A 27,982-nucleotide genomic window follows, 5' to 3' on the forward strand; every position below is an offset into this window, starting at 1 on the left:
ACCACCTTGAGTTCTTTGGAGGAAAGAAGGGGTATAAACAGTGGTGCTATTTCTTAAAATATCAGGGCTAATGAGAGGAGGGAAAACTATACAAACTACCAGGGACTAGCTATGTAGTACTTCTTTTTGTCTTTCTCAGCAGTATCGTTACTTATCTAACATTTCCGACATCATTTGTCAGAGAATATCAAAGAAAATAACAAAAACAGGATACAAAATTGGAAATCCTATGCAAAGATTTTTAGCTGGTCTGCTGAGAAATGAAAACTGCTGCCAAGCAGGACAGGAAAGGAAAGCATCCTCCTCACAAGTGGCTCCTGCAGCCTTCCAAGGGAAGCAGATTAGCTCTGGGGAAAAATAAGGAAAGTCTTCCCATCTCCAGTCGAACCAGGATCCAAGATGATTTAGGTGCCAAAGACTCTCCTCTATTTCACCACAGCATCAAACAGCCACTACAGAATCATCTGTGCCTTGCTCACCTTTCTTGCTATTTGGAAGGCTACTAGAAGACACCCCCTCCAGGCAACATGTCTTTAGAGGCTTTTCCTGACCCAAAAAAATGAAGAAATCAAGGGAGAGCAGAGCAGCAGAACAGTCCTTTCCTTATATTTCTACCCTTCATGCACAGCTAGGAACCCCTTTTCATCTCAGCCCATAGCCACTACAACTCCTGGCCCAAATATACTTAACCACCAGGCAACCCACCAGTGGACTCTCCCCCATTGTGCACATGAGGGTTATTCTCTGTCTATACCTTGGGTCTATGTATATCAGTCTCACGTAGGGTTGCCATAGCTGAGGACCTCCAAACCGGGACAAATGTAGGACAAGGTTTTAAAATGTAGGATTTTTATTTTTATTTTTTTTAATTTCCTGGCCAGGAAATTTTTAAAAAAGCTCCTACATTTTTAAACCTTGTCCTCCTCCTCCTTCCCGGCTTGGGAGGAAGCCTCGGCCTGCTCCCAGGCCGGGAAGGAGGCAGGGGCCGCTCCTCATCGCGGCGATCGCCACGATGGCAGGTGGCCTCCTCCTCCCCGCCTCATGGAGGTCTTGGAGGACCCCACGGCCGGAGCTCCGACCGCGGAGCCGCCTTCCAGGGCCTCGCTGGGGCCTGGGAGACAGCGTCTCCCAAGCCCCAGAGAGGCCTTGGAGGACTCCGCGATTGCGGAGCCGCCTCCAGAGCCTCACTGGGGGGGCGTCCCGGGGGCGGGGCCAAACCGGGGCAGGACCGTGCGGACCCACCCCAAACCGGGAAAGTCCCGCCCCCAGGCGGGATATAGCAAGCCTAGTCTCACGGACAGTCTTATCTTCTTTTCGTACAGACACACACACACACACACACCAAGTATGTAAAGTAATTTTTAGCAGCAGCATCTAAGTCTTAGGAGTGGAGATTTTCCAGCTTCATTCTCCCAAGAGGTTTCATAAGTTATTACAGTGGGTTTTTTTAAATATATATATATATCATATAGTTTTATATATTCATTCTAATTTGTTGTCAACCACTTTGAATCATGTTGCCTGGTGGAAATGAGTAAGTATTTAGAACAAATGTTTGAAACCAGTGATAATACTTTTCCATATACAGTATCTGTATCTAATACCTTTCTCAGTCCTTTGGAAACTAGAAAAATCATCTGCAGTTTCTAGTGCCTACTTCAAATGATCTTTCCAGCAAGAATTTAATTCTTCGAGAAGAGTCTGGTTTTGTGATGTGTATATTTTTTTGAAAATAATAAAAAAATCAATATTCTCAGATCATTTCTGTGTCCAAAGCTCATGCTCAACTGTAGAATTCCCATGCTTGTTCCAGCACATCTATAGGTCACCAGGTTGAAAAAAAGCTATTCTTTATGTGTTCTCTTTTGACTGTTTCCACACACCACTACCAAGTGTTCAGCTACAAACTCAGTTAATGTAATATCACATCTTTCATCTTCCTATCTTATTTCCAATATACAACATGGTTATGAGGCTTGTGGGGTGTTTAAATCCCTGTCTGCTGAGCCAGTTGATTTTGACCCAATTACTTCTTTCAGTCCTAACCTATCTCACAGAGTTGTTGCCAGAGTAATAACACTCCCATGTACAGTACTGTGAGTTTCCTATGTAAAAGGCAGCATATACAGAGAACTTGTAAAAGCTTTTTTTTAAACTGAAACTCCCAGAATCTCCAGCTATTATGACCAGTGCTTGAGGGATGGGATTTGAGAAGCTACAATACAAAAAAGATATTTTCCCAAGCTCTGAACATATTATCATCATCATCATCATCATTTTCATTTATATTCCACCTTTCTCCCAATAATGGGCCTCAAGGCAGCTAACAACATATTTAAAACAATATATGTTGAAAACAATACAAATACATTAATGAAAGTATAAATATGACATTTAAAAACAATTAAACAATATGTAAAGTAAAAACATCAAACATTAAAAATATTAAAATCCATTAAAATACTATATAGAAACATTAAAAACACCATTAAAAGCCCACTCTTAATCAGTTTGTTAAAGCCTGTTGATCTGCCAAAGGTAGGACAGCGTCTCTGGGGACAGGAGTTCCAAGTCTGGGAGCAACCACCGAAAAGGCTCTTTTCCTTGAACCTGAGTAGGTGGCTGGACAGAGAGAAGGGCCTCACCAGACAGCCTTACAGCTGTAAGGAGATAAAAGGAGATGCAGTCCATCAAATAGCCTGGACCTCTGCCTTATTGGGATTTATAGGTTAAAAGCAGCACTTTGGATTGCAGCTGGAAATGAACTGGTAAGCAGTAAGTTACTGAACACTTTGCAAAGGCAGCCTCTTGTAGAGTGTAATCCAAATGGGCTGTAACCAAGGCATGTACTACCATGGCAAGATCAGACTTCTCCAGGAACAGGCACAGTTGGCACACTAGCTTTAACTATGCAAAAGATCAATGCTGGACAGTGCTGAAACCTGGACTTCTACCCTCAGAGCTGAATCGAGGAGTAACCCCAAACTGCAAACCTGCATTTTCAGGGGGACTGTACCATCATTTAACACAGCCTGGATCCCTATTCCTAAATCTGCCTTTCAGTGGACCAGGAGTACCTCTGTCTTATCAGGATTATTATTATTATTATTTATATATCGCTGTAGATTTGCACAGTGCTGTACATGAAAACAATAAATATATAAGAGTAAACCTGGATTGGGGCCCTTTTCAGACCAGCCTAAAAGGCCGACCTGGGGGCAGAGTCAGGGCATCATGTCCAGATGATATACGGCCCAACTCTGCCCCCTGGGCGCCTTGACATTGTATGCCGCTCCACACAGCACGCAGCATCGTGTAACTCTTCCAGCGCTGCTTTTTGCGGCTCCTTTTTGTGCCCCTGAAAGGCTGGATCAGGGATGCAGTATGAGGTTGCCACAGCCCCAATCCAACTAGGCATCCTGCCGCCCCTTATGTACAACCCTGAAGCTTTTACTTATTTGCCCTCATCCCATCTATTGCAGCTACCAGGCACCAGTTTTGTTCAGGAACAGCTTCCTTGGAATTAGATGAAAGGAGTAACAGAGCTGGGTATCATCAACATACTGGTGACACCTGACTCCAAAACTCTGGACAAGCTTTCCCAGCTATTTCATGTAGACGTTAAATAACATAAGGGACAAGACTGAACCTTGAGGGTTGCCACAGACATGTGCAAAAATCCATGTGTGCAAATATAAATGCAACCCTTGCCCTAGAGATGTAAATTTTCCAGAAATTTTGAAGCCATGAGAAAAAAATATTCCCCTCTTCTTTTTGTGGGAAAAAAATAATTATATGTAACTCTGACATAACATTTTCTTATTTGATATATTAAAAGTAATAGTTTTTCAGGATATAGTTACAAACTGACTATTTTATTTTTATTATTATTATTTTGGTACAAATAGAATTACAGTGTGCCTGCACAATACACGGCTTCCAGCCTATGCGGAAGCCACCTGGGGCAAAAACAATGGTGCTGCGCTGTGGGCAAGTGTCCCAATATTTTCAATAGGGCTCAAGCATACATGCTTTTTCACTTACGCAGGAGGGTCTGGAATGAATCCCCCATGTAATGGAAGGGTCCACTGTACATGGTCCTGAACCATAAGGAATACCTGAACTATAGAGTGCCAGTTTGGGAAGCAGGCAACCCCCTCCCCCCAATAAAAACAGAAGAAAACATAAAGATTAGTAAAAACAGAGAAATTATATAGTCATGCTTAATTTTTAGAAATGGTTTGGGGAGTGTGAGTGTGAGAATCATTGGCTTAGCTGGTTTGGAGTCGTTTCTGATGGACTGACTTCTCTCTTCAGATGTCTTGCCCAGAGTTTGTGCTGCTGGGTTAGTTTGGGATCAGGGTGCCGTAAAGGGGCAAGACACTAAAGGCCGTGCAGAGGAGAGCATGGGAATCCCAGGTCAAGAGGGGGTTAGCAGTGCGTGTGCTCCCATGAATGTATATGTGCATGGGTGTGATGAGACCTCATCCTCAACCCCCTTATCACTTCTGCCATTCTCAGATAACATAAAGTGAGTCCACTTGTACTGCACTTGCCTGCTGGTTTCTAAAAGGGTGTAGGATGATGGAAGTGGAGCTGTGCGAAGCAAGAGGGTGAGCTATGTTGGTTGGGAAAGCTTTGGAGGAGGGGGTGATAAAATGGGATTTCATAAAGCTGTGACAGGTGAAGAGGCATGGTTGCTTGAACCTGTTAAGTCTCCTGTCATGATAAATTCACTCTTTCCCTCTCCCTTTCTCTTTTCTTTGAAGGTGGCCGGATGGGAAACGTAAAAGAAAAAGCAGCCAATGTTCGGTAAAAAGCAATATGTCAGGTAAGTACCTTTTCTGACCTTCTTTGTCTACTGATAATTATCTTTCCAACCACTGGGCTTCTCCCTGCCACTAGAGGGCATTGGGTTAAATTGCACTTTAGCTATCACTGGACCAAGGAGCTGTTCAGACAGTGAAAATAATCCAGGATGAATCTGGTTTAAATATCTGTTGTTGTTCTTGTTGTTAATATTTATTCATAGGGTGCTGTACAGTTTGCACAGTGATTTACATAGTAGGGGTCAAATAAAATAAGAAAAAGAATAAAAACCTGCCAAACGGTGTACAGTCTAAAACAGCAACATTGCATGATTAAAACATCTCTAAAATAATACTAACTAGTATACAACGAAGACAAAGTAAGCAGCAGATTAACAGCCAGTAGAGCAACAGCTTGCTACAAATTCTAAGGCTTAATTGGTTTGTTGCTGGAGCATACAAAGACTTTCTGGAGGAGGGGGTCTGTGTATTTGCATCCATCTTCTATCTCAGTCATTGTGGTGCCTGGGCTCACCCTCCACTCTGCTCTGCATCCACCTTCTGACTAGAGGAAAGTAGGCTAGATTAAATGTTTCTCATTTCATTTCCAAAGAAAGTGAAAAAGTATAATCCCCTAATTTTACCTTCATCTAGGAACAGCCCTTGCAGATGAGATTTCTGACTTAATTTCCAAACAGGAAAATACATTTTTTGCCTGAATGACAAACTGTGAGCAACTGTCCTTTGTACTTAATGCATAATGTTCATTGACATGACATAGGGCTGTCCCTAGCTCTTAGATTATAGCCCAAGAATTTCAGGGCTAAAAATTTCAGGAATTATCCTGAACGGATAACTACCTAAGAGAGAATCACACATTTGTACAGCCGGATGGGTCACCCCAAGATATTTGCACCTTGTTGGGAGTCAGATTTCTCCACTGGGTCACAGACATATTAATGTGTGCCAAAGCTATCAACTGTTTACAATTTAGATACTCCTGTGTAGGGAGGAGGACTAACCTCAGCTTGTACTACATGTGATCCTCTGAACCACATGTAGCTGGCCAGCGAGCCACATTTGATGTCCTGCCAGGTGTTTAACAGTTGCCACTATGAGATGTATTGCCCTTCATAAGCTTCCATATATGTCATCTAGGCTGCATGTCACTTAGCTGATTGCAAATGTGGAAAGCATAGTGTGACCAGTACCAGGCCTGGAGAACAGAGATTCATACAGATACGTAGGGGAAGCTGACGGTGATAGAGCCAGAGCAGTTTCCTGTTAGTTGCCATAGTTTACTATGTACATTTCTGCTTCTCCAGCTTTACAGATGGAAAGTTCCATTTGATGCAACAGAAGTTCAGGCCATACATAAGTATGATACTGTAGTCTTGTCTTACATGTTTAGTAAACCTCACCCCAGAATTGTTTGTATCACAGATTGGGAATTAGGGCCAGAAATCCATCTCATCCAGCCCCTCAAACTACTTTAGGCTGGACATTAGTCTGCCCACTAAAACTCTAATTATCCTTCTTAGCCAAAACCAAAGTGAGCTGTAAGCAGAGAACAGGCTCTTTACAGACATGTGTTTTTCAGATCAAATGGCTCTCAGATGACTCCAGTAAGTTAGCCAGTCAACACTGCACAGGATCAGGGAAAATGCATATATGTACACAAACCAGGTCTCTGGACATTCTAATTTATGGGCTTAATCGTTCCTTAGCATCACTCCCCCACACTTCTCCAGTCAATCTACTTAGATCTTGGTATGAGAACCATTTCTCCACTAAGAATCCTTGGAAATATTTTTAGTGGTAGACTCATCCACACAGTATTTTATCTCTAAAGCTGTAGCTGAATATTTATGATGCCGCAGAAGGAAGATTCCGGAAAAGGAAAGAAGGAAAGCAAGGGAGGAAAAAATACCGTCTTGACCCAAAGATGTCATTGCCTAAGTACCAAAAGCTAAAGAACAGGATATCCTTCATAAACGCAACTAAGTCTTGTCTTGAACCCATTGAGGTACTCTGATGTTTTTTTGCTGGCCCAGAGGAGGAGGTCACGGGGCAGCTCAGGATATCGGTTCTCAAACGTCAAAAGTCTGCAGGCAGAAGATAAACTACTAAAGGACTGGGGGATGTGAGAGGTGGGGCCACAGTGGGTCATGGGCTAAGACACAGTGATGTAGAATTGGTGGATGTCAGCGGTAAGCTAATTTTACCTGCTAAGGTCATTCTCTTTCTATGCCTCTTCATCTTGTCATCTACTCCGACACTCTCTCACCCAACCCCCAGAACCAAAATCTTTTCATTCCTCCTCTCATTAAAATCTTCAGCTCTTCAAAACTCTCTTCAGCTCTTCAAAACTTTTGTTCCTGGGTTTTTGACTGTTTGAATAACATGGTTTTTACAGCTATGGGTCTAAACTTTTGACCTGGACCTTTTGATCTTCTGAGATTTGTATCAGAATCCAGACTTTTAAGAAGCATGGTCATCTGCAGTGTTTTTGAACTGTAATATTTTAAATAGATGTGGAGAGTCCTGATCAACATTTGAGAGTAGTATCAGAATCTAGACTTTAAAAAGTATAGTCATTTGCAATGTTTTTGAACTAGAATTTTTTAAAACCAATGTGGAGAGTTCTGATCACCATTTTTTGGACAAAAACTTCTTTGCATCATGTTGACTCATACATGTTGTGTCCTGACATTTGGATAGAGCAAATTAAAAGATGCATCCATTGATAAGTGCAGTGTAGGTTGCCATCAACCTGCTGTCATTTTGATTCAGTGGATGTCAGAGGGAGAAATGGCCTTTGGCGCACAGAAATTTGAGCACTGATCTGAATACAGGGAAACATGTTGGTGGGTGTGGGGTCAACACAAACTGCAGGGCAACTGGAGTGCTTCTGTATGGGTGGGTGTGCTTGCGTGTGTTTATATATATATAGAGAGAGAGAGACCTGATATAGCTGCATCTTCTATGGTCTCCCTTAAAGAATCTGAGAAGTTATTGTTGAAGTTTCTAGTTCTTGAAAGACAACAGTCTCTAGTTTGGAAAGTTAATATTTTGAATTATTTTTAAAGTACTCTTTAAAAGTAATATGTTATAGAGTTTGTTATAGTTGCCCCACTTGCATTGCCTCTTTTGCTCCCTCCCCAAAGGGGACATAGCTCATTACTATGCTCATTGCTTTTTTATTACTTTTTAGTTCCTTTTAAAAATATTTATTTTTAAAGTAAGAAAATGCCCTAACATTTGGGAGGAGGGGAGACCCTCAGTATAAAGATTGGGCTTCCAAATGTAATACGAAGAAGGAATGGAAACATTTCTTATTGCACACACAGAACACAAGCATGTGTGACAACGTTAGTGGTCATTACTCTTTTTCACTAAAAGGAGCATTATGTTCTTGTTGTTACCAGACATAATATGTTACAGGCCCTGTTGTTACTTGTAATGTATTAGCCCCAATCTCTAGTTTTCACTGGAGAGAAGGAATGACTCCTTGGTTTAATTGTGGGATTCAGTTGCCCTGGGACTGTAAAGCAGAAGGGAGACGTGTTCTGTTCTTTGCCACCAGCCAGGGTCCCAAGGGTCATTGAAAATGTGTGATTCTGCCTTCCAGGGCATTCCAACAAGATGGAAACAACTGAGTCCATGCATGGACCAGTGAAGGTGCATTTGCTCCCATGCTTGCTTTGCCCTTCTTTCCTCATGTCAGTGTTTCCTTTTGTATTGTGTCTGTTAGATTTATTTAGATTTTCCTTTGAAGTAATCTTCAGTAAAGGTACAGGCAATTTAAATAGCTGTCAAAACAGCACAGGAGGTTAAAGACTGTGGCAAAACTTTTCCTTCTGATGTGCTTGTTTTCTGCTTGTGGGGAGTTTTTGTTCAGATGGAAAGCATTCATAAATAGTATCTCCCACTGAGATCTTTCGGAGAGACACTTCTCTCTATCCCACTGCCTTTACAGGTAGATTTGTTGGGATAGTGCAAGGAGGCCTTCTCTGTGTCTCTGCTCCCTCACTCTGATTGTCTCTTCCCTGGGAAGGGTAGGCTGGCTTCCTCTTTACTATCCTTTTTATTAACCGGTAACCTTTCTATTTCAGCAGGTGTTTGGGAATTGGTCCTTTTACATTAAAGGGGTTTTTAGTTAGTATGCCATACTCTTATTCTGTGCTTCTCAATGGTTTAAATGGTTTTAATTCTATAGATAATTTAATACTATTGTAAGCTTCATTTTTGTACACTTTCAGTTTCATGTGGTTTTACTTATATTTCCTTTAATCTTGTAAAACCTCCTTGAGTCCCAGCCTTGGGGGAGAAAGGGTGGGGGAGTGTAAATAAAGTGATTGATTAGCTCTATCAAAAGGACGCCAGGTTGAGGAAGGCTGGCCTGTGGTATGAACATGCACGGTAGAACTGCATACAACCAAGATTCTTATAAAGTGTTAAACAGAAGTCATAGTGGATCTTCACAATGAGCCCAGTCTTCTCCTTACCTTGCAGAGGTAAGCCATGACTACTTGGTCAGTCTGCACCCATGGGGGTTAAAAGCATGGTGGGAGCAAGCACCCACATACAAGTTCTTACTGGAACTTCATCATCTCTGGTTTCTTTATAAATGTTTGTACCTCTGAATGTTTACATTTTTCCCCACAGTCAGAAATTCTGATGTGGTAAGTTCCCCACTTTTACCAGATGGACATTACAACAACCTGCCTGCAGATCCTAGTGTTAAGCACACAAAGATTTTTACAGGCAGACATAGGGTTGCCTGCAGGGCTTGTATCCACACTGTTGCCCCACCATACGTTCTGCCTAGACATGTGCAATCTGAGCATTTACAGAGCGCTATACATTCCAGCTAAGATGTAAAACATCAGTGGTTTGAAGATTCTTGCTAAAATTACCCATTTAAGAGTCCTGGAGAGTTGTGGTGAGATACACCTCACCTTACCTGAGAAATTTGCACATTTGTGAGTTTTATTGTATACATTTCATACATGTAAAATCATGCATACTTTTTTTAAAAAAACTGAACAGCTAAAAATGCATAACCTAAAAAGTACCTACAAATATGCTACATCATCAGATGAAATGGATACAAAAATGGTACACTAGAAAAAAACATTTAATTAAGTGTGCCTTAAAGGTATGCACAAGATTTCCATATAAGGATGGGAAGAAGAGTTGGATTTGGAGAAATATGGCAGAATCAAATTTGACACTTTTTCACATCCCTACATTCCAGTGGATCCAGCCACAGGCTTTTTAAAAAAATTAAGCATTGTGTGTTCAACTACCAGTAGATGTTTTTAATTTTTTAAAATGCACAATCATTTTTGATGGTAAAAATCCTCCTAGTGAGTGTGTATTGAGATAGAGATGTTTATCACAGCCACCAGTCATTGAGCTGCTATCTCTACCTGTTTATAATGTAGCTCTTCACTTACAGAGAGGTCGGCAACAACATGCCCCCCCCCCAGTCTACTACTTGCCCGGCACTATAACATTAATATATTTTCCTCTGCAAATAGCATATTTAGGGGGAGAGTGTTGAAGTGAGTATTGGTGCCAAGAGACTCCTTATCCCTATGGGAACACTTCCCTGGGATGCTCTTGCTTTTATACATTCCAACAGATCTTGGATACCCTCTGGGAGCCAGAGAAGGTAAAATGTTTTCCTACAGGGAATTCCTGTTCTCCATGGCTCATAGAGATATTCTCCACGCAACCAAAATTATAGGATCAGTTCATTTCAAGACATTTTCCAGGCTGTTGTTGTTGTTGTTGTTTGTCTCATGAAGGCTGAGTAAAGAAGATGCCATACTAATTCAAACTCAAAATGGGAGTTTAAATTGACCTAACGTGGCTGCAAATTGTGTGGTCTCTTGAGAAGGGGAGGATGTAAAAAGAAAATCTCAATGCTTTTGCTTCCTACCCAGATGCTGACTGTCTTTCTGGCAGAAAGCGGAGAAGGCTTCTCATCTCTCCCACCCCAAATCCATAGGGCTTTCATGTTGCAAACAGCTGTACTCCAGATGGATTTAAAACTATGAGCATCCTGGTGTTTCTTCCCATTTACATGCAGTATGAACATACGTGTGCCTTTAAACATCTCTTAGACATGGATTTTTCAAATTTTGTATATGTCACTGGCATTTTTCATGCTTGCTGCACAAAATGTGGAGCTGCCCTAAGAAAACAAGGCTGATCTCATCCTCTATGCAGCCCCTCCCTCCTCCATTTTACTTTTCTGGACTCTACTTATGGTTGTGTTGTAGAAAAGACCAGATGTAAGATGAATGTGGAAGTGCTGAGTTAATCAAGTCTTTCTGGGAACCAGCATTGGCCTATGGTGGGCAGCCAAATTCACACCTTCTTCCATCAGCATCTTGGGTGTATTTGCTATCAAAAAGACAGCATCCTTTCCTTCCCGATTTTCTGTTTTCTAACTACTGTAATTATTTTTAAGTATTTGCCTTTTAATAATTGGTTTAACTATTTGCTGTGTTTTAATTTCCACAATAAAATTTTTGAAAGACTTTTGTTAGGATAGTAAAAGACCAGTTTGGCTTGGGAAAAAACTCTGTTTAAGGTATATGAGACAGAAGAGACAACATACAATGTGCTGCTTGTACATAGGATAGATGCAGGACAACGAAGGAGAGAAATGCATGAAAGTAGAAGCAAGCAGTCCAAAATTAGGTGTCTGAAGGAATGGGGCAAATGTTAAGAAGCTTAAGAAATCAAAATCTGTGGGCGAGGATGGGGGAATGTAAGAGGCCTAAGGTAAAGAAATGAAAAGGAACTGCAGAGTTGCCTAGTTATGCAGAATGGAACATGTATGAGTGCTGCTGGTAAAAAGGAGACAAGGCTGCTGAAAATAAGAGAGTGTAAACAGAAGAAAAGTCAGGACAGATGAAAGCTAGGGACCAAAAGGTATGGAAAAAGAAGACCGTACAGCTGAGGAGCAGAAACCTGAGGAAAGGAGGAGCACCGAGTAATGCCAGACCCAGTGCTAGTTTTTGTTATTGTTATTGTTGTTAGCTGCCCTCGAGTTGGTTCCCACTCATGGCAACCCTGTGGATGAGACATCTCCAAGAATCCCTATCTTCCACTGCCTTGCCCAGATCCTGCAAGCCCCTGCCCATAACCCCCGTGATTGAGTCTATCCATCTGGTTTGTGGTCTTCCTCTTTTTCTTCTACCCTCTACCTTTCCTAGCATTATTGGGGGTTTTCCAACCGAGCACAAATAGCATCTCCTCCTTTCATACCAGAGCCAAATCTTACTGTAGCACCCAGAAGCCAATTCCTTCCCTCTCTTCATGCCCCACTTCATTTCGCTGCATGGTGAAACTGGCCCTGGCATTGTGGAAGAAGCATACAGGTGTGAAAGTGACAGGGTTTACTAGGAAGAACCTCACACATAAGTAGTGGGGAGTGGCATGAGATGAAAGAGACTGAGGGCACGTAAAAGCTGGAATGAATGAAGCAGATGAAAAGCAGGCTGAGGTAGATGTGTGATGAAATGTAGGGATCTTGTTGAAAATGAAACTGTGAAAGACAATTTCACACACATTCTAGAGCCTAGGCAGAGTGTGTTCTACTGGTAGGAAAGGAATGTGCAGAATAAGCAGCTGAGGAAGGGGGTTGTTAGCAATAGCAGCTTCTTTTATATACCACTTTATACCACCTAAGCAATCTCTAAGCAGTTTGCAACTGTAAGCTAATTGCCCCCAACAAGCCGGGTACTCATTTTAGGGACCTCGGAAGGATGCAAGCCTGAGTCGAGCTTGAGCCCTTGGCTGGTATTGAACTGGCAACCTTATGGTTTGTGAGTAACTGGCTGCAGTACAGGCATTTAACCAGGCTGAGAAAGTTGTTTAAATTTTGCATATTTCTTTTGCTATTTAGGCTTTGGCTTCCTTGTTGAGTCTCAGACTGCATATGTCTAGGCAACCTACTGGCACAGCTTTAAGGCAGCTGCCTGTCTTCCTGCTGTGGAGAGGACACATGGCTTATCTTCACATGCATACCAGTGTGTGTGTGTGTTGGGTGGGGGAGTATTCCCTTCCCCTCATGGCCGGGTCACTGAAGGGCCATGCGGAGGTGACCCTTGCCACCACCCTAGACAATAGGATATTGTGAGGGCAGGGGTGAACGAGAGAACACAATTCTTTTCCGGGACCAGGAGGGGGCACCTTAATTATCAATGTTGATGAGGCCCTGAAGGGTAAGCAAGGTTACTGGAGTTGGTGGGGAATAATTGAAGGAGGGTCAGACACTGCTTCCTTCCCCCTCAACCTCCCATGCCCAGGGATAAAGAGCCTTTTATGGATGTACATGGCATTGTGTTTTCCGCATGAAAGGCACCCTCGTTAGTTGTACTTTAAATAGCCTTTCAGAAAAACTAACGAAGCCTGGATAGGGGGGTTTGAGAGCAGGCAAGGACAGCCCTTCCTGGTGGCCCTGCTCCCCAATCGTGGAATATGGGGTCAAAGGGAACCTTGGGAGCCATTCAGACTGTCCGGGGCTGGCACTCTTAATGGACAGGCCACAACATGTTTTGCCCGCAGCAGAGCTGACTCAAATCATATGGAGAAGCATACAAATTAAATCTGAAAAGAATGAGGTTAACCAGGGCTGTGGAATTGTTCTGCAGCATCTGTATCCTGCATCTTCCAAGGAATGTCATATTGGGGGAAGGGGTATTCGATGTCATATAACACACCTCCACGGTAAGAGCTTTTGAATGGCCTGAGGTCAGCTAGTGAGCTGGGTGAGAATAGGAACCAAGGTCTCTTCAGGGAAAGTGAAACTCTCTCCACCACACCATCCGTTGATAAGTGAAGCAATCATAAAGGATGCCTCTGAGCATAAGGTTGCTGAAGTGCTTTCATTTATTGAACTAAGCACAGCATGCCCTTCAGCATTTCACAGATGAAAAGCAGGACACACATGGCCAAGCAACATCAGAGTGTGGTCAAGAGAGCAAAAATTATTAATGAGGAAGAACACACAAGTTAGGAAAGGCTGCAGCAGTTTGCTTTTGCCTGAGCTAATTTATTTGACATTGGCCCCATACAGACAGGTCAAAATAAAGTTGCTTTGGGTCACTTTGGAGGTATGCTGTTTAAATGATGCATGCATCCTAAGAGTCCAGAAACCGCACCAAAGCTATGCTCCAAAGTGACCTGAAGCAGCTTTATTTTGGCCTGTCTGTATGGGCCCATTATTTCATTTCATTCGGTTTTATTTGTATGCCACCTTTCTCCCATAGTGTCACCTAAGGTGGCTCACAGAAGGAAATAAATTAAAATCCACTCAGGCAGTTTTGAATCCTGAACTATGTTTGCAGCAGTTGAAATAAGCTAAAGAAAGAGGGGAAAAGTAGGAAGAGGACAGAAAAACTAGGACATTTTTAAAAAGCAGATCAAAAAGTGGGAAGGAAGAGGATTAATTGGGATTGTTCCTACAAAATTGGGACAGTTGGTAGGTATACCACAGTCAGTCCTCAGCACTATCATACATTCAAATAGCTGGACTTAAGAGTCACAGTGTTTTGCTTTAGAAAATGAAGGATATGTGTGGTTTAGGAACAGAGTGTGTCATGTTTCATTTAACATGGGGAAAGTTTATTTAACAATAGGCTTGTAAAAAAATGCACATAGTGCTCATTGTTGCCATTTTCGTGTTTTCCTTTTTCTGCTATCCAGCCCTTACTTTTCTCCTTCCTTTTTTGTTTTTCCCTTACTGAATGTTACTTTGGTATATATTTAACTTTGGTATATTATTATTATTATTATTAACCTTTATTTATATAGCGCTGTAAATTTACACAGTGCTGTACATACAATCTTTTAGTTAGACGGTTCCCTGCCTTCAGGCTTACAATCTAAGAAGACACGACACAAAAGGAGAAGGGAATGGTGATGGGGAATGGGATCAGGTCCAGCAGTTCTTCTCCAGTTCCGAGGCCTGGACCAAGGCAGATGGACTGGAGGAAGGGCTTGGCTTCTTAATGGATGGTTAAAAGGAGGCTTCCTGGGTCAGAGAGGGGCTTGCTTCTGGGAATGCTTCTCTAAACAATATAGTCTTTAACTCAATTTTGAAACTGGGTAGAGAAGTGATGAGGTGTGCATGTGGGGGAAGAAAGTTCCAGGAGTAAGGGGCAGCAAGAGAGAAGGGACGAATTTGGGATGGGGCAGTGGTAGTCCTACACTGTGACAGGAGACCTTGACTACAAGAGCGGAGGGTGCAAGTAGGAATGTAAGGAGAAAGAAGGTCAGATAAGTAAGGAAGGGCCAATCCATGGAGGGCTTTGAAAGTCAATAACAAAAGCTTGTACCGGATGCGGAAGGGGAAGGAGAGCCAATGAAGGGAGGAGAAAAGAGGAGAAACGTGGTCAAAGCGGCGAGCGGATGTGACAATACGGGCAGCTGAATACTGGACAGAGATTAAAGGATGGAGGTGTGAAAGAGGAAGCCTTGTCAGAACGAGGTTACAATAATCTAGTCACGAAACCACTAGGGCATGGACCAGAGTCTTGGCAGTAGAGATTGAGAGGAATGGACGGATCATGGCAATGTTGTGGAGAAAGAATCTACAGGCCTTGGCGGTGGCCTAGATCTGGAGAATAAATGACAGAGAAGAGTCAAAAATGAAGCCAAGACTGCGGGCTTGATGAACCAGTTGAATAGAAGTGTCGTCGACAGAAACAGAAAAGGAATAGTGAAGGGTGGTGAATAGTGAAGGGTATAGTTTTCATTTTCACATCCAGGAGGTTTTTGTCCACTAAATATGGAACTCTACAAAGAGGGCCTGTGGGAATCTGGAAGGGAAAGGAGAAGACAGTGGGAAGATGGTTACTTTTTGTATTGTTGAAAGGGAGGGGGCTAATAAATAGTTCATAATAAAAAAAAGTGTGATTGCAAAAGCAACATTACATGTTGAATATGAGTTTTTTGTTAGATGCTAAATACTTGGATGCAGAAATGTAGCAGAATTATCATGACTTTCCCTACTTCAGTGGATGATAGCCAAGGACCAGAGTGATGAATTATGCAAAGATGCAGCACAATTACCCACCGTTGCAGAAGGCTGAATGCTGAATCTTTGCCCAAGTTGCTATACTAGCGTATCTGCTTCCACTAAGAAGGCACACCCACAACTGTGACTTACACATTGACACAAAGGTTATTTATATTCCGAGGGCAGGTTATTTATATTCTTACAGTAAAAAAAGAAAAGAAAAGAAATCCCATCTAGGCATGCACCCAACTGAAGGATAGAGCAGTGCCTGCTGATGCAGCTCCTTTCTACTATAACCTTGATATCCAAGTAGTGTTTTAAAAGGAGTAGCTAGCCATGTACAGCAACTTAAAACATGTGCATGTATCATTCACACTTTTTATATGTGCTGTTTAAAATGTGGAGACACAAGAAGATAATCCTGCTCTGAGCTCACTTCCTTGCTCACTCTTCCCATTTCCACTCCATTTTTGTGCTTTGGGCATGCTTTCAGATCTGATGGAGGAAGGACATAGATGTGAATGAATGTCTGGAAGTGTAGGATAAAAATAACCATTCTGAGAACAGATAGTAGGCATTGCTAATGGGTAGCCAGGCATATGTAATCCTTTTCTACCAATATTTTGTTTGTATTGATACTGCACTACTGCTGGAAAGGAAATGTGGCAGTGATGTATAAAATAATGTATGGCATCAAAATGTATAGGAGTGCTCTCTGCCTCAGTATTATTTTTTGTGTGTGCCTTTAAGAGGATTGTCCCTAGCATTATTTTGGAATCACATTTTTCCTTTAATTTTAGCACCAGAATATTGACAGACTGTGGGTAGGCAGGCATAATGGTATAAAACTAAAACCTGATGGAAATGGATTGGCAGGGCAGCAGTGGTGTTTAGTTGTATAGACTTTCCCTTCAGTGAATACAGAGACATCATGGGAGAGGACTGGCAGCTATTGCTCCATTTCCTTTCCATGTCCTTGGTGTACGTATGGGGATTGTTATTTGAATACTGCTCAAACACCCTTTTGAAAACCAATATGTGCCTCCAATTTTATGTCAGGAAAGGTATGGGAACACTACCTTATCCTGTTCCCTTTCCGAAATGTGATTGGTAGTGGTATGATCTCATGGAGATAGGCTTTGCCTTAGAATCCCTTCCACTATGCTGCCTTGGTTGGATCTTTCCCACCTAATTATCAGAAGGCTTTGCTAAAATCTAACAGATCTTAGACATTGCTAAACAGGGCGGAGGAATAATTTTAGTTCATGATTCCTCTTTGCCTTTTCGGCCAGATTTATTTCATTACATTTTGGTGTTATGAACCTAATAGTGGAAAACATGTCCAGGGGTAGCTGTGTTGGTCATATAGCAAATTATAACAACATTAAAAATCCACAAAACAGTGGTACCTTTATTGGGGTAACCAAAATGCACAATATACATGTTGCAAGCTTCTGAAGCTCCACTGACTTTTTCATCAGGCAACTTAATTGTGTTCATTTAATATATATAAATAAATAAATATATTATTATTATTATTATTATTATTATTATTATTATTATTATTATTTTATAGAATGCAAGCTACAGGGAGCCTTGACTGACTGGTACACTGATGTTTAAATAAACAAAATGACAGTGAAATAGAACCTTCCTGTTCAGGTGCTGATTATGTCTGTCTGATCTGTCAACTAACAACAAGGAGGTAGCTGTCGCTGTCTCACCTAGCTTTTCCCTGTGACTTCATGGAGACAAAAGGATGGGAAAGAGAGATCTTTGTTCTAACTCAGCAGATTTTAAATTTCATACAAGAGTTTCCCCCACTCTGACCTCCTGACTCTCTTTTCTCCTGCAGGGTACATCCCTAGCTACTTGGACAAAGATGAGCAGTGTGTTGTATGTGGAGACAAAGCCACGGGGTACCACTATCGGTGTATTACCTGTGAAGGCTGCAAGGTAACAAATCTTTGGAAAGGATAATCTCATCTGGAGTATGCTAACCTGGAGTTTATCTATACTGCAGAGATTTCTAGGAGTTCAATTCTATTTTAACTGTCATGGCTCCATCTTCTGGAGTTCTGGGATATGTAGTTTAATGATGTAGAGAGTACTTGAGAGCTCTAACGCTGTCACTCATTGGAATGCTCTTATACCCTCCATCAAAGAATTCTAAGCACCATCTCTTCAGATTACAGAGCCCAGAATTTCATTATAAAGAGCCCTGATAGGTATCAGACTTCTGTAACCTTGCAGTGCAGATACATTTCTCATGAGGGAGAAATCCTTTTTTTTAATGTTGGCCCTGCAGTCAATTATACCATTGGATGATCCATGTCAACTGACTAGGTTGGCACAGCGCTGGAATAAGTGCTTTTGCTGTTAGAAATGCTGGAAGGCATTTAGCCCTTTTGCTACACTGGTTGGAGGGTAGACCTAGGGTTAGTGGGGCAAGTTCAAAAAAGGTGTCTTTTGGCAATTCTGAGAATTATGGATTTATTTAAGCATAAGGGTTCAAAATCCAGAAGATCTGGGGTTAACTCAATAACCAACAGTCTTCAGAACCTCTGGTCCATAGTTGATTGAACAACATGGAAACATGGGCTGGAGGGTGAAGAAAAGAATAAAGGACATTATTTTGTATCTCAACAAGTTATGAGTCTATCTAGAATGGATGAAGCCAGGAAGTTAGGAGAACCAATATTTACCATGCCTCCCAGTTATATTTCTTGATTTATAAACTGTCATCAGTACTACTTTTACTTTATCTATAAATATCCCACTACCCATTCCAAATTCTGCAGAGACAACTGCTTATTTCTCAATTCTGTGTCTTGCTCTTCCTCCAAGGCACCTCGGCATGTGTGAGGATATCTAGGCTGAGAGATAGTGACCTGTCCAAAGCCACACAAGGTGTTTAAACTTGTGTCTCCAAGATCCAAGTCCAACACTCCAGACATCAAACTACAATTATGACTACCTATCAGTAGCTTGTTTAAAGCTGTAGAACAAAGATATGACTAAGTTCCCTGGCTCCAGAGAGGTTACAATCAATATTCGATAGACAAGATGAAAGGAGAAGTTAAAAGAGACTGTGTAGATTGTTGAATTAGCTGAGTAGATGGATAAAACCTAAAACCAGTGGAAGTACAGATAAGATTTAAAGAAAGAATTGCTGAAGAAGGGAGGCAGAGGATTTTGAAGAAAGATGCTACAGGTCAACTGAGAGATTTATCCAAGTCATGAAGATGGCATTGGGAGAAGGAGCTGGGGTGGGGGCTAATTCAGTCCAGCCTAGTACATTTCGGAACCTGCTGCTGTAGACAATCCAAATGGCACTCTACACATATGAATTAATATGAAGACAAAATTCACCAGAAAGTTCTGCACAAGTCTTGATATAGTCATTGAGAGCTGAGCAAGAACACTGCTGTTCTCTTTGCACAGGGAAAGATTTCAATGGATTGAGTCTCAGGGGATAGACTTGCCTCTCATTGTATAGGCCTTAGTGACATTTGTAATCCTTGTCATGAGAGAGAACCACCTGATTCATAAAACCACAGAATTAAAATAAATACATTTGTTCTCTCCATGTGTTTCCTATGTTGGGTTTTTTGTTTTGTTTTGTTTTTTTGTTTTTGCTACTGCACTGAGCAGCAAAGGAATGTAAGTAAAAAGGGGAAGAACCAATGTATTTACTTTGATTTTGTAGTTTCACTTAGGCATTGAATAATCATCCCTTATTTCTGCACCTCCTACTTTCATGGTTCTGGCATGAGGGAGTCCTTTCCACAATGGAAAAGCTAAAGTCTCTGTGACCCATTTGTTGAGTCTCAGTGGAAGGCAGGTTTGGGAATTCCTCTTCTGTCTTTCCTGTGTTGATTTGGATATAAAAAGTTGATAAACCCACAATAAACCATCCCACCTGCATTTTATAAAGAAATAGGAAATGTTGTTTGATAAGCACATGCATGTGTGATTTTATCCATAGAATACAGAATTCTGGCCCAAGAGTTGCTCAAAGTGCATCATTCCTCTTCTGGTATTTCATTATGGAGAGACTATGGTGTTGTTGTTGTTTTTTCAATTGGAGAAGAGGAATAGGGATGTGTCAGTGTTTGGAGATTTTGGATGAGAATGGTTATTAAACACGCACCCCACAGCCAAAAAAGAAATCAAAAACTTTCATTTTGAACATGTACAGCCCCACAACCTGGTTTCTGTGCCAAGACTAAGATGACAAAATAAAGTTCATAATCAATGTAAAAGTAACTCTGGCTCTGGTTCCCCCCACACATTTTTGTACAAAGTTCCAGGCTAAAATGAGAGTGGTTGTATGTGGTCTAACAGCATGTTGTGCTAGTATGTGTAAATGAGAACCATATGGGTATAGCAGATAGTCTGGTTCTATCTCACAACAGCATCACCCATGATAAACCTGAATTCTTGCATTTTGTTTTCAGTTTGCAAAAATGAATGAAATCTAGTGCGCTTATCTCCGATTGGTAGAAAAAGTTGCATCTTGACCTGAAGAAGAGGTTTTTAGGAGGCATTGGCACCATGTTTTTTAAAAAATAATAATATGTTTTAGAGGCCAGAGAAGGATAGAAAGGAGAAAGCTAGACAAAAGAGAGAAGGAAAGTCAGGCATGTATAGTAAAAATGTAAAATTAGACCCCCATAGTACAGGCAGAGATGATCTCAAGATATTTTAGGGCCAAAGGCAAAATATTTAGATGTTGAAGATTTCACTGCTGCTTTGTGCACTTCCAGGTCACTCCCTGAGGCATGCTACCAGCTCTGGTTGCAGTTAAAGATGGGTCCTGGTTGAAAAAGTTGGAAAAACTAATGGCAGGTTTGGGGTGCCATTATGTCAGTGAGGGGAAAATTTGACTCTGCAGTGTTTTGAACTTTAACTCACAGAAGTCCTAGCCAGCAGTCAGTAGTAAGGATTGCAAGACTTGTAGTCCAAATTGTCTGGAAACCCACAACCTCCCCACTCCTGAGTGTCTTAGTGAGAAGTGAATAAATGCAGCCCATGAGGCACCATCATTTCTGTGGTGAAATCTTTATATGCCTTACTTTAGTGATCAGAATAGCAAAAAGTTCAATTTAGCAGTGGAAGTGCTAATAGGGCAGCAATTGACCTATACTTGCTTTGTTAGGATTCAAGAGCTAATGGGCCAGATCAGTGGATGGATCTTGATTTGAAACTGGAAGGGCAGGGCTGCCTTCCAGGACGCCGTGGTTCTAATTTCATTCTCATTTCTACAGGGCTTTTTCCGACGGACCATCCAGAAGAACCTGCACCCAACTTACTCCTGCAAGTATGATGGCTCCTGCGTCATCGACAAGATCACCCGCAACCAGTGCCAGCTTTGCCGATTCAAGAAGTGCATTGCTGTTGGCATGGCCATGGACTGTAAGGGCATTGCGCCCACTATGGAGGGGTGTCTGTTTTGGAGGGATGGGGAAGGGAGTGGTTGCAGCCTCTTACCAGACAGCATGGCAAGCAATAAGCCAAGAATAGGCCCAGTTTGGGTGATCAGGGATGGGAGGTAGGTTGCTTGGTACATACAATTATGTGGGTTAATATCTTTTAATCCCACAATTCTGTAAATTGTCATAAGAGCCAGACAATCACATTGCTTTCCATAAGGCCACTTGGCACAGTGATAATGGCGAAATGGATGCAAGATGCAACTGATAACAGTATACAGTTGTAATTGACCCCACCTTCCACTCACACCTTTCCATTCTTCGCCACTCCCTAGTGGTACTGGATGACTCCAAGAGGGTAGCCAAGCGGAAGCTGATTGAAGAGAACCGGGAGAGGCGGCGCAAAGAAGAGATGATTAAATCCCTTCAGCATCGACCAGAGCCAACTGCAGAGGAGTGGGAGCTGATCCACATTGCCACAGAGGCACACCGCAGTACCAACGCCCAAGGCAGCCACTGGAAACAGAAGCGGAAATTCCTGGTAAATGGTGGGGGCAGATATGGTAGACAAAGTTCTACCAAGGGATTACATATGTTTGTCAGAAGAATCTGACACCCAATTGCAGCTGTTAATAACTTCAACTTTTCAGTCTTTGCTTTTTCTTTTCAATTATATTCCCTGCTCCTCCTCTGTTTACAAATGTCTGCATTGTTATCTCTTCTTCTTTCCTGGTCTGTGCAAAAAACAAAACATTTTCCCCCCCCCCCACAAAGTAGTTAGATACATACCATATTCCGTGTCAGGGATGGATTACCATCTAACTTGAGGACCAATGTGGTGGTGTTTGAGCATTGGGCCATGACTTTGGAGACCAGGGTTCAAATCTCTGCTCAGCTGTGGAAATCTTCTGGGCAAGTCACACTCCCTCAGCCTTGGAGGAAGGCAAATCCTCTCTAAACAGATCTTGTCAATAAAAGACCATAATATGTTCACCTTAAGGTCCCCTTAAGTCAGAAACAACTTGAGGGTACACAATAATAACAATAGTTAATAATGAGGGAATTTGTGAGCTACGTTGGTTACTACCAATGTTGTTTTCTTCCTAAATATGTGTGTAAAACTGAACATAAGATACCACTTTATTAGACACATAACCAACTTGGAAGTGTTCATTTGACAATGGTGTGTTTATTATTTCATTTTTGAAAGATGTACATCTTACACTGTTTTCTAACTTTTTTGCCACTCTATTTTAAGAGTGTGTGTAAGAAAGAATAGCATGAAGACTGGGCAAAATCATATTCCTATGTACCATACACAGGTTTTGAAAATCAAACTAAAAAGCTCAACCCAAAACCACATTTTGTGTTTTCACAGTGTTGACTGCTTATATAGTATTTTATTCTTTATTTATTACTGTATTTATTATTTGATGTATATTTTAGCATTCTTCTTGAACAAGGACTCAAGGCAGCTTACAATATTCACTTTAAAACGTGCAAGTAAAAATACAAAAAAATAAAGGAAATAGAATATCAAAATACAGTGTTATATTACAACATAGTTTTGAAAGTGCAGAAAAAGCAAATACAGCACCCACCCATTAAAAAATATGAAGTTGTCCCTGAGTCTATTTCAAATACCCTTTTAACATCAAACTGTCTGGAAAGTAATGGGAAAACAATGGAACTCTTCCGTCTCCCTGTCAACTCCAGTGATTATGTTTGTTGTGTAATTTTATATTCAAAACTAATTATGCTATTCTGTCTACCCTCAAATAAATCTAAGTGCGCATCTACACTGTAGAAATAATGCAGTTGGACACCACTTTAACTACCATGGTTCCATCCTACAGAATCCTGGGATTTGGAGTTTTGTAAGGCACCAGCACTCTTTGACAGGGAAGGCTAAAGACATTATAAAACAACAAATGCCAGTATTCCATAGGATGAAACTATAGTGCTTAAAGTGGAATCAAACTGCATTATTTCTACAGTGTAGATTCACCCCAAGTCTTGCAGTTCCTGTTGATGCAGGACTGGTTGTTTACCCCAACCATTTCTTCATTCCAGAGTTTGGAAAAGTTCATTTTTGGACTGTAACACCTAAAAGCCTACAGCCAACCTGAATGATGACCACGTTAGCTTAAGGATTCTGGAAGCTATAGTCCAGAAAAGTAATATTCACAATTTCAGAAACTGCAATCTGGTGATTAAGAAATTATAAAAAGGCAGATTCAGTAGGCAGGCAGTAAGGTGTGTCAATTCATTGGCATTTTACAGTTGACAATTTGCCAGTATGGGGACCAGTGCAGCAGGAGTTATTACAAATAAATAAATAAAGATCCTGTCCTAGTCAAAAAGTGAGAAAAGGGACAGATTTCTGCTCAGTCTTGCTGTTCAAGTGGAGCTTTTTGGCCACATAAGTTGCTATGTATTCAGTCTTTTATGTACCATTGTGTTCTTCTAGCAGGCTCTGCAGCATTCATTTTTAAAGAAAACATCACATTCCATACAGTCTTCAGGGTTAGAGGTCCACCCCAAAAAAGCTGTCCTCATGCCTGCATAAAGGTATTAATTTCCTGCATACCGAAATGGAAACATTTTCTGGGAGGGGGAGAAATACTGACAGTGGCTTATATCAGAGATCTCTGACTTCTGGATTTTCAAAAGCCCATTCAGTATTGGAAGCTTTGAGGTCTCTGTATCCTTGCAGAAAAGGAGGCTCTATTAATGAAGTTGATATCACCTTGCAGAAATAGTGTATCCCATATGGAACATATATTAGAAGAATGAGGGGGAGAAGAAATGAATGCATTTCCTGAAAGAGTCCCTCTAGAGACAGATTTCCTTTTGCTTTTCCAGAATGATGATGAGTTAGTAATACAACAAAGCTTATGTGCTGTGCCTCCGATCCAGCTAATGCTAGTCCTTATGGCTGGGTCCTGTTGGAAGCAACAGGGCTTATGCTGCTTAACTTTGATGGGATGTAAACACTTAGTTCATAAAAATAGCAGATAGCGTGGTAAAACCTGAGCAGAACAGCTAGAGACTGCCAATGGGGAAATTAACTTGTACGTAGAACTCTACGATGCTGGGAAGATGAGTTCCAACCTCACTTTTCCCCCAATGTGTTTATTTTATATATGTCACAATTTTTTTAACAGCATGGAAGTAGTGAGATACAGGTAATGAGTCATTTTTTTCCTAATAAGTGGGAATGAGTTTACCTCATTGATGCAGTGTATTCTATTCACTTTTTAAGTAACTTTAAAAAGGAATTTTCACAGGAGTTTTCTAGTTATGCTTTTCACTTCTCGGTCCTAGTTCTTTTTGTTTTGCTTTTGCTTTTAATGAAAAAGCAAGGAGCAACCCAACAGGTAAGATACCCAAGTTACCTTTTTCGTATTGAAATGAACACTAGCAACAGATCACTTTTCATATGAGTAATGGATGACTTTTAAAAATAACTTTCCCCCCAAAAAGCCAAAGCATTCAGCTGTACCAGTTCCCGCCTGCAGTACAAAATGGTACAGGCTTTTGTTCTCATATGCTTTTTTATTTGAACTTGGTCTTAATCACAACTTAATTTAGCCAGATTATAGCTAGTAAGTGTAATTTCGTTTTTTCCCTTTTTACCACATTTTGATTAGAATAGCATTTTGGAGGTCAAATGTCAACCAGTTAGTTACCTCTAGTTTATGTCTTGGTTAAAGTGCAATTTTAATTGTTGTTCTTGTGTGTCTTCACGTTGTTTCCAACTTAATGGAAAACCTATCACAAGGATTTCTTGGCAAGATTTGGTCAGAAGGAGTTGATTTGCCTTCCTCTGAGGCTGAGAGAGTATGACTTGCAGTGCATTTATGTGGCTGAGCAGGGATTTGAGTCCTGGTCTCCCAGAGTCCTAGTCCAACGCTCAAAGCACTTTATATGTCTTCAGTGTTTTTGAACATTTGAATCCCTTTTGTGTTGCATCATCAGCCTGTTGATTTTAACTAAATGTTTTGTGTGCCCAAGGTTGTTGCCCTTTTAATAGGTGGGGGTTTAAGTACTATGTTTCTGATTATATTATATACATAGAATATGAGGCACCATCCAACCAGTGTTTACGTCCCTTTTAATTCAGTGAGAGACATGTAAGTATGTGCTTAACCCATTAAAAGAAATCAATTGTATTTACACATGCGTAATATTAGTTGTCCCAAGAAGCTACTGTATACATCAGCATGAACTCTTTTTAATAATAATTTAAAAATAATAATTATTATTATTAAACATGTAACTCGTCCTTAGTATTAATAATAATAATAATTTGTTTTATTTATATACCGCTATTCCAAAGATCATAGCGGTGAACAGCAAGTAAGCTAATTGGCAAGTAAGCTAATTTGCCCCCAACAGTCTGGGTACTCATTTTAGCGACCTCGGAAGGATGCAAGCCTGAGTCGAGCTTGGGCCCTTTTGCTGGTCTTGAACTCGCAACCTTGTGGTCTTGAGTGAATGGCTGCAGTACAGGCATTTAACCACTGCGCCACCAGGGCTCCATTGTATTGCCATTGGTGGAAAGCTCAGAGGTTTGCATGTATGGGAATATATCCAGAATCCCCATAATGTTAATTAAATAAAAGATTTCTCCACTTCCAGCAGCTTTGCAAATGATTCCATCCTACAGAGGGGACTTTGAAGGGTTAAGTTGATTGAGCAAAGGGATACAGCTGTGACCTCTCAGCTCTGTCCAAGGGCAGATGGGCGGAAAACCCCCAACCGGACTTTCACTCTTCCCCCCTTTTCTTCGCAGGGCAAGAATTGCTGGTTTGGGGAGCCCTCTGCTGGCCCTAGATAGTTAATGCCAGGGCAGGTCAGGACATGGAGGTCACAGGAAGTGGGGCCTGAGGGTGGGGAGGGGAAATTGTGGGTCATGGAGAAGCATTTGTCCCTTGTGAACTTCCCCCACCCTACGCCAGAGTTTCAGAGCTCAGGGCAGAATCCCTTCTAAGCATGTGCGAGTTGCGCACTAACTGAGCAAAATGTATGTCGAAATTTAAACCAGGGAGGGAGTGGAGGAGGCATGCAGCCATCATGTCACAGTTATGATGCTGAAGCTAAGTGAGTGCTATTCTTTAAGCTGTCTGGGTGGACACACAAAATGAAGATTACACCGAATTCATTGACAGAGGAGCAGGACATAAGTGTAATAAATAAAATGTGACACATTATTCCAGTAAAGACAACGTACAGGCAACAGCAATGCATGTAATAATGTGCATGCTTCTTCAGCCACATCTAAGAGATGTTTCACATGCTTTCTCTGCACCCCATCACAATCCCCATCATAGTCACCTTAACTGCACTTAAAAGATACAATAGACTAGATATTAACCATAGTTAAGGCTAACCTAACCATGGTTCTCAAACAGAATTTAGCTTACATTGTCCATATTTAAGACATGGAGAGGGGTCGGAATTTGCTCTAGCAGGGCCATACCAGTTTAGCACAGGCAAAATCTAGGTTTAAAAGGCTCATCTGGGACCCACAAAGGAAACAGTCTCCCCACCCCAGCCCACCTCAACTTCTCCGTCTACAATAGATTTCAGAAAAGGAAGAGCAAAATTTAATGTTAACATTACAAGGAAGTGGACTAAATTTTCCACAGGCATTTAAATCTTTTCAGTGTAGTTAAAAGAATGAGTGCATTATGTCAGTGATGTTCCCCCAATTCTCTAAAAGCAAAGGTCTAATTGTGCGAAGAGCAGTAAGTTGATGTAATATGGTGGTTACCTTTGCAGAATCCACAGTAGTTACAGCCTATCTTGCAGAGTTTTGTATTGCCAAGGTTTTTTTGTCTTATGTGACAGGCATGAACAGTTCCAAAATCAGGGATACATCCTTGTGACCCTGTACTAATACACATGTTTGACTTGGTTTTTCCATTAGATGATGGTGGGCCAAAGACAGCATTTGATTCCCTTACAACTACTAAATATGCAGTAGGTAGAAGGAGAATGCATATATGGTCTCTTATTGCAGTGGTTCATGAATAACAGTTTTAGAGGTAAATTCAAATCGTAACCATGAGGGAAAGGAGAAATTGGGGTGGACATGTAACTATCACACGACTGAAATTGGAAGTATAATCCAGTATCATCCTGAACGCAATCATGCATATTCACATTATTGCACGAAAGGTTACCACATGTGATCGCTGGCAGCCCAAACGCACTCTGAATGCAATCACATGTCAATCCACAGTTAAGTAAATTCGGTGAACTAGCGAAGTCACAAACCCTCTTCCTAGGAAACTTCGTACTCAGTGCGTTGTTGTTTGGTGTGATGTACATGTCTCCTTTGGTCCCAGTTCCCCCCCAATCTGGAAGGGGGGTTCCCAATTCTGCTTCAATTTTGCTTCCTCTTGACCCTCAGCATTGCTGAGGGGGGGGCTACTGCCTGCTAATTAAGAGGCATGGACCCGGAGCTATTGGATAACCATTATACAGTGGATTCTTGTTATACGCTGGGGTTTGGTTCCAAGATCCCCCGTGTATAACAAAATCCGTGTATGCTCAAGTCCCATTAAGTATAATGACATAGCAAAATGGAGTCCCTAATAAAAAATGGAACATCAAGGTAAATTTATACTTTTTTGGAACATTTTCAAACCGTGTATGCTTAAATCCGTGTATAAAAAAATCCGTGT

At 41.3% G+C, this 27,982-nt stretch overlaps 2 protein-coding genes across 2 annotated transcripts in view; both read left to right on the top strand.

Annotated features, from left to right (window-relative positions):
* Positions 1-27,982, top strand: part of RARA (retinoic acid receptor alpha) — a 938,446-nt gene that overhangs the window by 360,908 nt on the left and 549,556 nt on the right. The gene's annotated exons all lie outside the window — the stretch shown is intronic.
* THRA (thyroid hormone receptor alpha) overlaps positions 1-27,982 on the top strand; it is a 146,716-nt gene that overhangs the window by 97,665 nt on the left and 21,069 nt on the right. Inside the window, exons 3-6 of the mRNA XM_042476524.1 lie at positions 4,770-4,831; positions 17,708-17,808; positions 21,123-21,270; positions 21,623-21,828. Coding sequence (XP_042332458.1) covers positions 4,770-4,831; positions 17,708-17,808; positions 21,123-21,270; positions 21,623-21,828 — 517 coding nt within the window. The remainder of the gene's footprint in view (positions 1-4,769; positions 4,832-17,707; positions 17,809-21,122; positions 21,271-21,622; positions 21,829-27,982) is intronic.

Source organism: Sceloporus undulatus, chromosome 6 (assembly GCF_019175285.1).
Source record: "Sceloporus undulatus isolate JIND9_A2432 ecotype Alabama chromosome 6, SceUnd_v1.1, whole genome shotgun sequence".
NCBI classification, from domain to species: Eukaryota; Metazoa; Chordata; class Lepidosauria; order Squamata; family Phrynosomatidae; genus Sceloporus; species Sceloporus undulatus.